The sequence below is a fragment of the Oryx dammah genome, unplaced genomic scaffold (genome assembly GCF_014754425.2).
Source record: "Oryx dammah isolate SB20612 unplaced genomic scaffold, SCBI_Odam_1.1 HiC_scaffold_3, whole genome shotgun sequence".
NCBI classification, from domain to species: Eukaryota; Metazoa; Chordata; class Mammalia; order Artiodactyla; family Bovidae; genus Oryx; species Oryx dammah.
This window is the reverse complement of record NW_024070187.1, coordinates 107,444,051-107,454,733: the sequence shown is the minus strand read 5'-3', so window position 1 is coordinate 107,454,733 and position 10,683 is coordinate 107,444,051. Positions and strand designations below refer to the sequence as shown.

The window sequence follows — 10,683 nt, the reverse complement described above, 5'->3', positions numbered from 1 at the left end:
CACACCAGCCTGGGGTTCTCTTACAAACAAGATTTATTTTTTTCTTTTCAAACAAAGGCTCTTAGATGATTATGAAACCAACACGTTTTCTATATTAGTGGAATCTTCTTGCCACACAATAAAGTTCTCATCTGCCCACTGTGAAAAGGGTTGTAGGTAACTATTTAGTCTTTTGTTGTTATTGATGTATTTTTGCATGTTGTTTTTCTGACTGCAACATACATTCACGTTTACTATAAAAATTTCATAAAATACAGAAATATAGAACATGGAAAATGATAGTTTTCTATAATCTTGCTACTACTAACGGCTATAAATAACTTGGCTTAGAGTCTTCCAGATTTAGTTTTACTCTGCATTTGCTATCAACCATATATGTGTATCTTTATAATTTTTTTTGCCTGGGCCATGCAGCTTATGAGATTTTAGTGTCCTGACCAAGGATGGAACCTGGGCCCTAGGCAGTGAGAGTTTGAAGTCCTAACCTCTGGACCACTGGGGAATTCCCCAGTATCTTTATCATTTTAGTTTCAGAATAACATACAAAAAATTGTGGTAAGTTTTAAGAATATACCTAAGTGAAGTATGAGAAAGTAGACAAACCAGTAAGCAACCCATTAGCCAAGTTAAAAAAAAAAAAAAAAAGAGAGAGTGATACCAGTACTCTAAATGCTTCTTTTGTGCCTTGGTCTTCATCATTACCCACTTCTTTATCCCCAGAGGTAACCATTATTTTGACTTTTAATACCACAGGGGTTTTCTTCAACTTTATGTAAATGGAACCATGGAGGATGTACCCATTTGTGTCTGAATTCTTTCATTCCACATTGTATTGATGAAATTCTTCCATATTGTAATATAGCAATTTATTCATTTTCATTGCTGATGATATCTCATTATGTGAATATGTCACAATTCAATGGCTGATGGACATCTGGATATCTTCCAGTTTTGGAGCACTGTGAATAATGCTGCAATGAACATTCTTGCGCATGTCTTTAGATGCATCCTGACTGCATAGAGAAGGGGATGAAAGAAGATGAGATGGTTGCGTGGCATCACAGACTCACTGGACATGAGTCTGAGCAAGCTCCAGGAGTTGGGGATGGACAGGGAAGCCTGGCGTGCTGCCTGCTGCAGTCCATGCAGTCACAAAGAATTGGACACAACTGAGTGACTGAACTGAACTGATTGGAGAGATACTAAGAAATGAAGTTATCGGACTATAAGTGAAGAGGAACTAAAGAGTCTCTTAGTGAGGATGAATGAGGAGAGTGAAAAAGCTGGCTTAAAACTCAACATTAGAAAAACTAAGATCATGGCATTCAGTCTGACCACTTCACAGCAAAAAGAAGGGGAGAAAGTTGAAACAGTGACAGATTTCATTTCCTTGGGCTTGAAAATCATTGCAGATGGTGACTGTAACCATGAAATCAAAAGACACTTACTCTTTGGAAGGAAAGCTATGACAAACCTAATTGTTGTTTGGTTGCTAAGTTGTGTCTGATTCTTTGAGAGCCCATGGACTGGAGTACACCAGGCTTCCTTGTCCTTCACTATCTCCTGGAGTTTGCGCAAACTCGTATCCATTGAGTCAGTGATGCTATCCGACCATCTCATCCTCTGTCACCCCAAACCTAGTCAATATATTAAAAAGCAGAGACATCACTTTGCTGACAAAGGTCCGTATAGTCAAAGCCATGGTTTTTCCAGTGTCATATGGATGTGAGAGTTGGACAATAACAAGGTTGAGTGCTGAAGAATTGATGTGTTGAATCATGGTGCTGGACAAGACTCTTGAGAGTCTCTTGGACTGCAAGGAGATCAAACCAATCAACCCTAAAGGAAATCAATCCCGAATATTCATTGGAAGGACTGATGCTCAATCTGAAGCTCCAATACTTTGGCCACCAGATGCAAAGATCTGACTCACTGGAAAAGACCCTGATGCTGGGAAAGATCGAAGGCAGGAGGAGAATGGGGCAACAGAGGATGAGATGGTTGGATGGCATCATCGATTAAATGGAAAGAAGTTTAAGCAAACTCTGGGAGATATAGAAGGATATGAAGCCTGGTATGTTGCAGTCCATGGGGTCACAAAGAGTTGGACGTGGCTGAATGACTGAACAACAACAACCAGAAGGTCATATGTGTCCAACTTTAGTACCTGATGCCTAACAACTTGCTGAAGGAGTTACAGAAATTTATGCTTAAACCAGCAGTTCATAGAATGCTCCACATTTTCAACACTTGGCAATGTCAGTCTTTGCAATTTTATTCTGGTGAGGGTATAGTGGTAGCGCATTGTGGTTTTCCTTTACATTTATCTGATTATTAATGAAGTTAAGACTTTTTAAATGTTATTGGCTATTTTTTGAAATGTCTGTTCAAGTCTCGTGTCTAATATTCTGTTGATTTATTTGTGTCTCTTTCTTTTTGAATTCGGTTGTTGTTGTTTAGTTCCTAAGTGATGTCTGACTCTTTTGTGTAAACCTTTTCAGTTCTAGATACAATTCCCTTATGAGTTATATGAAATGAAAATATCTTCTTCCACTGTAGGGTTTTCATTTCCTTAAAGATGTTTTTTGATGAGAAGAGTTTTAAAATTTTAGTATAACTCATTTAATCAGCCTTTCCCTTAACAGTTGATTGGTTTCTTTTGGATTTTCTTTAAGAAGTCTTTGCCTACCCCAAGATTATGAAAATAGTTTTTCTAAGTTATCTTTTAAAACCTTTCTTATTTTTAAACTTAGCTTTATAAAATGCCTGGAATTGCTATGTGAATATGGTGTAGAATACAAGCTAGGGTTCATTTTTGTTTTATATAAATATCCAGCTCACCCAAGATTAGTCACTGAAAAGAGAGTCTATTTTTCATTGCTTTGGGGTGCCACCTTTGTGATGCAGCAAGAAAAAAATGATCTCTTGGAATTCCAGTTATGTATTTTAAAAATATTCTGTACATCTTCTATGGTCTTTTCTGTAATTTCTTCACCACTGTGTTTCTGTCCTTCATTTATTTTCTTCTGAGTTATCTTTTGTCTTATTATTTCTCTCTTCAACTGTGTCTAATCTTCTATTAAATTTACTCATTGGGATTATTTCTGTTATTATATTTTTTATTGCTACTTTCCACTTGGTTCTCCTTTATATTTTCAACTTCCCTGACGAAATTCTCTATCTTGTTATATAAATCCTTTCACCCTTCAGTTATTTAACAACCATATTTTATATGTCCATTACCTGGATGTCTGTGGGTTGCTTCTGTTTTTCACAGTTTCTCTTGATTTTTGGTTACAAAATTTTGGATTGATTGCTAGATATTGATAGTGAGAAATTGTAGAGATAATTTGACTCTCCTATAGAGAGAATGGAGAAGGAAATGGCAACCCACTCCAGTACTCTTGCCTGAAAATTCCATGGATGGAGGAGCGTGGTAGGCTACAGTCCATGGGATCGCAAAGAGTCAGACATGACTGAGGGACTTCACTTTCTTTCTTTGTATAGTTCCTTTTGGAGAAGGAAATGGCAACTCATTCCAGTGTTCTTGCCTGGCAAATCCCATGGACAGAGGGGCCTGGTGGGGCTGCCGTCTATGGGGCTGCAAAGAGTTGGACACAAAAATCACTGCAGATGGTGACTGCAGCCATGAAATTAAAAGATGCTTACTCCTTGGAAGAAAAGTTATGACCAACTTAGACAGCATATTCAAAAGCAGAGACATTACTTTGCCAACAAAGGTCCGTCTAGTCAAGGCTATGGTTTTTCCTGTGGTCATGTATGGATGTGAGAGTTGGACTGTGAAGAAGGCTGAGTGCCTAAGAATTGATGCTTTTGAACTGTGGTGTTGGAGAAGACTCTTGAGAGTCCCTTGGACTACAAGGAGATCCAACCAGTCCATTCTGAAGTAGATCAACCCTGGGATTTCTTTGGAAGGAATGATGCTAAAGCTGAAACTACAATACTTTGGCCACCTCATGCGAAGAGTTGACTCATTGGAAAAAACTCTGATGCTGGGAGGGATTGGGGGCAGAAGAAGGGGGTGACCGAGGATGAGATGGCTGGATGGCATCACTGACTCGATGGACGTGAGTCTGAGTGAACTCCAGGAGTTGGTGATGGACAGGGAGGCCTGGCGTGCTGTGATTCATGGGGTCGCAAAGAGTCGAACACGACTGAGCGACTGAACTGAACTGAACTGAACTGAAGCAGCTAACACACACAGAGAGAATAGAGGTTTGTTTCTAGTACTCAGGGGCATCAGCATCTCAGTTCAATGAGGAATTGCTGCTGCTGCTGCTAAGTCACTTCAGTCGTGTCCGACTCTGTGCAACCCCATAGACAGCAGCCCACCAGGCTCCCCCATCCCTGGGGTTCTACAGGCAAGAACACTGGAGTGGGTTGCCATTTCCTTCTACAGTGCATGAAAGTGAAAAGTGAAAGTGAATTCGCTCAGTTGTGTCTGACTCTTCTCGACCCCATGGACTGCAGCCTACCAGGCTCCTCCATCCATGGGATTTTCCAGGTAAGAGTACTGGAGTGGGTTGCCATTGCCTTCTCCGAATGAGGAATTGAAGTAACACAAAAATTGGCTTCAGTTTCTGTGGAGGTGATCTATTTCCACTTCTCCCACCCTAACTCTTAAGATATAGCTTTTCAGGAACTTCTTAACCTGAAAAAATGGGGACTGGTTTACAAATGTTCCTCCTTTGTGATGTGCCTTGACCTTCACTGTTTCTATTTTATAATTTTAATTAATTTATTTTTGGTTGCACTGGGTCTTCATTGCTTTGTGAGGGCTTTCTCTATTTGCTGGTGAGTGGGGTCTACTCTTTCTTGTCATATAAGGGCTTCTCATTGAGGTGGCTTCTCCTGTTGTGGAGCAGGGTGCTTGCACTTTGGTAGTTGTAGCACTCCGGCTCAATAGTTGTGGCTCACTGACTGTAGGGTGTGTGGGCTTCAGTAGTTGTGGTGCACAGGCTTAGCTGCTCTGAGGCATGTGGAATCTTCTTGCCCCAGGGATTGAACCCATGTCCCCTGCATTAGCAGGTAGATTCTTAATCAGTTTTGCTACCAGGGACATCCTCATTGTCTATTTTAACAAAATTTGGCTATGCTAAGACATCATTGCAGTGCGCTGGCTCTTTGTTATGGGCTTTTCTCTAGTTGTGGCATGCTGGCTTCTCTTGTTGTGGAGCACAGGCTCTAGAGCATGCAAACTCAGTAGTTGTGGTATACTTAGTTGCACTGTGGTATGTGGGATGTTAGTTCCCTGACCAGGGATTGAACCCAGGTCCTCTGCATTGGAAGGTGGATTTTAACTCCTAGACCACCAGGGAAGTCCTGACCTTCATTGTTTGCCCCTTCTTCTCCCAGCTCTATGAGACTGTTAAAGTGCTATTTATTCTCTCTCTTGACTCTAGTCATGAATCAGCACATACCTCCTGGGGAGAGTGGGCCTCAGTGCTTGTTTTTGATCTTTGAGCTTCCTTCCTCTGAGCTCCATAATTACCCATGTCATAACTTGGTAATTCTCTGATAATGTCAGGTAGATTTACAATATATTATGGATGCTGCTGCTAAGTCGCTTCAGTCGTGTCCGACTCTGTGCGACCCTATAGAGGGCAGCCCACCAGGCTCCCCCATCCCTGGGATTCTCCAGGCAAGAATATTGGAGTGGGTTGCCATTTCCTTCTCCAATGCATGAAAGTGAAAAGTGAAAGTGAAGCTGCTCAGTCCTGTCCGACTCCTAGCGACCCCATGGACCGCAGCCTACCAGGCTCCTCCATCCATGGGATTTTCCAGGCAAGAGTACTGGAGTGGGTTGCCATTGCCTTCTCTGATATTATGTATAACTTTTCTAATTTTCCTCATCTAATCTATCTTTATGTGGAAGCTTATATGATCCTAATGGTATTTTTTGCCACATGTGTATTTAAAATTTTATGTACACCTAAGTATTTAATTTTTTGACTGAACTTCATGCCATGCCTATATGGCATGGCACTTAACTTTTTATCCTAATTTTCATGAACACACCTAGTGATGTAGACAGTTGGTAGTGATGGTGATGGAGTGGAGAAGGGAAAGAGTTGGGGACTAATAGCAACTGGGTAGTGACTATTATGGATGGCTCATCTACAGGTGAAGGGACTGAGGCTCTACATTGGAGCCCTGGGTTTAAGGTAACCCGAATAGAAAGCAGTGATGCGTCAATACGGACCATATCTAATGATGTCCAGGAAGGTGATACCTGTTAGTACTGAGTGCTTATTATAAGCCGGCCGTTGTAGTATGTTACTTTGCAGTGGTTACTTCTCAACCCTATGAAAAAAGTGGTGCCTCTCTTTTATAGATAAGGAAATTGAGACTCAAGGTCACACCTCTAGTGAGTGAGGGTCTGTAATTAGAACTTCAGTTCGGCTGCCAGCATGAGTACTTCCTTACTCCTTACTGCTTTCCCATTTGAATTCCCATAGTCTTTGAGAACTACTGCCTCTGAGCTAAGCTTTTTGTGACTTAAGCTTCCTAATTTGTAAAATGAGATAATTCTACCTAATTTATAGGGCTCCCATGAGGAGTGAACCTGATAATCCATGAAAAGTAATTAACAAGGAGACATAGTAGGCCGGCATTAATATTGTGTAATTTATCTATGTTGAAAAGTTAAATTATGTTTTTTACCTACCCTACTGGACTGAGATCATCCAGAATAGCAGTTCTCAAAATTTTAGGGTTCAAGGCCTCCCTCTACACTCTTAAGAATTATTGTGGACCCCCAAAGAGTTTTTCTGTTAAGTTATAACTCTCATTATTGCATTGAAATGGATACCAAGAAACGTTTGCCCCTTTAGCCCTCAGTGGTGATGCCATACAGATTATACATCCTCTGGAAAACTTCTAAGTATATGTGTGAGCGCATGAACGTGAAAAAGGAAAGAAAAGTGAATTATTCGGAAAGTAGTTTTGCCTTTATTGGGACCCCGCAGGGTACCCTGGACCACACTTTGAGAACTGCGGCTCCAGCTTAAGCACTTCGTGAAGGAACCATCGGATTCCAAAGTTTGGCTAAGAAAACGCAGGATCTGAGAGAAGTAAAAAACGAGAAGGCAGTGAAAAGCCGAGGTTTCACTCTCGCAGCATCGCCCCGCGGCAGTTATACTTTCTTAGCCATCGCTTGCTCCTCGGCGGCACTGCAGTTCTTCCCGGCGCGCGACCCTCAGGACCCGCCCCGTTCCGAGGCCCCTCCTCCCCTGCGCGCGCTCCTCCCAGCAACCGGCTTCCCGGGCGCCCAGAGACAGGCCCCGCCCCGCCGCCTCGTCTCCGGGTCCGGACTCCCATGGCAACCGCGGAGCGCAGCCTGGGTGTCACCCCGCCCACCCGCCTAGTCAGGCTAAACCATTCGCTTCAGGGATCTCCACAGGGGGAGATGATGGAAACAGAGGGATTTCACAGGACGTCTACGCGCTACTCTGCTCTTGTTTTTTCTACCTAGTTTAAATTACACTCTTTTTTTTTTCTCTTCATCTCGCTAACTGTTCCTGCGAGGGGTAGTGTCGCGTCTCGCCTGCTCGGTTCGAAGGCCCCCTCGGTCCAGGCCGGCACTTGGGCCGGCCCGCCAGGGAGACTCGCGGTCTGCGCGGGTTGGCGCAGAGGCAGGGCCGCGCGCCCGACGTAGCGCGCGGTGGGGGGCGGGGCTGCGCGCCCGACGTAGCGCGCGGTGGGGGGGGGGGCCGGGCTCGGGGGGCGGGGCGGCGGGCAAGATGGCGTCCGGCGAGTGATACCTCCAGTGGCCTCTGAGACACCGGCGCTGGGGGTGGGGGGGAGTCCTGTCGCCGCTGCCGGGCTTCCTCCTCTCCCCCGCCCCCGGAGATCTCCCTCCTTCCTTTCCTTCTTCTGTTTCGCGGGGGTGGGGTCGGTGGGAGGGAGGGTAGGCGGGCCTCGTTCCTGGGACACCATGTCGGACTCTGAGGAGGAGAGCCTGGACCGGCAACTGAAAATCGTCGTGCTGGGGGACGGCACCTCCGGGAAGGTCAGTCCTCTGGTGCGCCCGCCGTGCCAGGCCTGCAAGGAATCCCGGCGCGGCCCCGGCGCCCTTCAAACCTTCTCCTCCTCCCCGTCCCCCCGGGCGTCGCCTTATTTCCGCGAGTGCCGGGGCGTCTGGGCTCAGGCCCGCCAGGAGGTGGCTTGGGGCCCGACACAAATTAGACGCTTGAAGTCCGACGAGAGCTGTCCAGCTTCCTTAAAAAAAAAAAAAAAAAAAGAGTCATTTCCTAATCCCTGCTTGGATCGCGAACTCCTACTTCTCTTCAAGACCTGAGCCAGCATCGCCTCCCTGGGAAGCTTTCCAGCTTCTCGCCTCTGAGGACTAGCAGTAATCTGCCAAAACATCTTACCTGTTTTTCCTTTAGGCCGGGTCACACTTTGCGCCTTACCCCGTTTACTGTTTCTGATGCCTCCGCTGCACTGGGAGCTCCCAAGAGCTTGATTCTGGAATCAGGCTCCCTGGGTGAGACAGCTGGGGCTCCCATCACTTTACTGGTCGAGTCACTGGAGGGCAAATTGCTATCCCTATTTGTGCTTCAGCTTGTAGGGTGGGTATGTTGATAGGGGTCGTTTCGGAGGGGTGAAGTGTGCGTATCCATAGTAAACGTAAACATCTACAGGCAGCTTGCAGCACACGGAGCGGCCGCGCTAAACGTTAGTTTCTATGTTAGAGCATCGTACCTGTTCATCTCTGTTCCCCAGCACAGCGCCTGTCAACACAAACATTCAATAAATATCTCTCGAGCTCCTCTTGTGGCCTGGGTGCTGAGGGCAAGGCTGCTGGCATGACAGATGGCATCCTTGCCTTAAAATCTGTCCTGTGATGACAGTTGATTGAATGAAGTGAGTGCGTGAGAATATCTGGCCGCCAGTCCCTTTACCTCCAAGGCAGGGGTCTTTAACCCAGGGTTGTGGAGCTCCTGAAATGGAGTAAACATTGCCCGGACCTTGCTCTTTGAAGACCATCCGTATGATCTTGAAGGATTCTGGATCCGCCCCGCCCCCCAAACGAGGAGCAGAGCCTCTGCCCCAGGGAACCTCCACACCTGTCGCTTCTGTCAGTGGCGCCAACGCTGCCTCTGGTCATACAGCTAAAGTTTGTCTCCTTTCTTCTCCCGTCCCTTTTCCCCACCAGAGGCTCCAGAAACGCGGGTTTATTATTGTTACCAGCGTTCTGTTTTCCCCTCGGTTTCCGTGTGCCTGGTGTAGTTTGGATGCTGGTTTCTGTGGTAACCACTGCTGATACGTCTTCCCTTGGCAGTTGGCACTGCAGCTGTTCGTCTCTTTCGTGCTTTCAGGTCCTTGGGAAAGGTGTCATTCATAGGCAGAGTTTGGAGAATTCTGTTCATTTCTTTCTTGCAATCCGTGATACTTTGTTACTGATTTTTACTGTCGAGGAGAAACAATTCAGTATTCTCTGATTACTTTTAAACATTTTGAGGAAGAAAAGAACTTGGGATCACTTTTCTTAGTCAAGTATTAATTATATGACTTTTTGTACGTTTATAACAAGTTTTTGAGTGGATGAATTGCTTTAAATAAGTCAACATTGTTTCTAACACAAATTATAACAAGTTTTTGAGTGGATGAATTGCTTTAAATAAGTTTCTAACACAATAAAAACTTTGTTATATTTTTATAGTTTTTCTCATCATTTGTATATTCTTTTGACTGCCTTCTAATTTTTCACTTCCTAAATCTTTTTATCCTCCCCTAAAAAAAAGTTTATTTCTTGTTTAAAATGATAGTGACTATAATAATAATACGCCTCAAAAAAAGACAAAAGTTGTCCATTATCCTATATTCTATCATAATTCTTTAAATTTTTGTTACTTATTTCTCCCAGTACTCATTTGTTAACATGCATGTATTTCTCAATTGAAATCTGTTCATAACTTTTTACCTCCATCTTTTCCTCTAGCCTGTCATGTATTGTCCTCTTTTTGCTAATTTAATGTGAATAATTATGACTTTTCATATCTAAAATTCTGTCTAATATGTGACAAAGTGTATTTTTCTCATTTTATATTATGGAATTAGGGATATTATTCTGCTCCAAAGGATACTGATGTTCTTTGTCATCTTGACTCATCTGTTTTAAAATTGTAAAGATGTTTTTTCTCCCAGAAATTTCTGGATAGCAGCATCAGACATCTTACCTTTTTTTCATTGTTCATATGTCAAGCTGCTATTTTTTTCCATGCCGTATTCAGTTTTCAGATTATTGGCAGCTACCGATTCCCATTCTGTTTCTTTTACGGTCTTTTTCTTTTATGAATTCAGCCTCTCTTTCATTCTTACTTGTATCCTGATTTAACTCCTGTCCATTTTTTTCTAGCATCAGGTTTTTTTTTTTTTTGCTAGTTCTAATCAGGATATTTTTATACACCCTTACAAAAGCAATAGAGTATTGCGATGACCACTAACAGTTTATGCAAGAGAAGTTTAGCACCTCCTTCCATTAATACATTTTACTATTTCTTTCCTGTTTTGATTCCTTTGATTCATACTTTGAATTTTATTATATATTAAGATTTTTTTTGAGGCAAAATATCCTTTTATGGTGTCTTTTCAGTATTAGTAAAGGTAGTATGGTTAAAAATTGCTAGCAAAAGTTCACCAAACCAAAAAGAAAAC

At 43.4% G+C, this 10,683-nt stretch overlaps 1 protein-coding gene across 3 annotated transcripts in view; it reads left to right on the top strand.

Moving 5' to 3' along the window:
- The first annotated feature begins 7,660 nt into the window (after positions 1–7,660).
- RAB28 (RAB28, member RAS oncogene family) overlaps positions 7,661–10,683 on the top strand; it is a 111,946-nt gene continuing 108,923 nt past the window's right edge. For 2 of the 3 annotated variants that reach the window (XM_040237536.1, XM_040237535.1), the window contains exon 1: positions 7,738–8,032. In XM_040237536.1, the coding sequence (XP_040093470.1) occupies positions 7,958–8,032 (75 nt within the window). In that variant the 5' untranslated portion in view covers positions 7,738–7,957. Of the gene's footprint in view, positions 8,033–10,683 lie in introns of all 3 variants that reach the window. The other variant, XM_040237534.1, reaches the window with a different exon arrangement.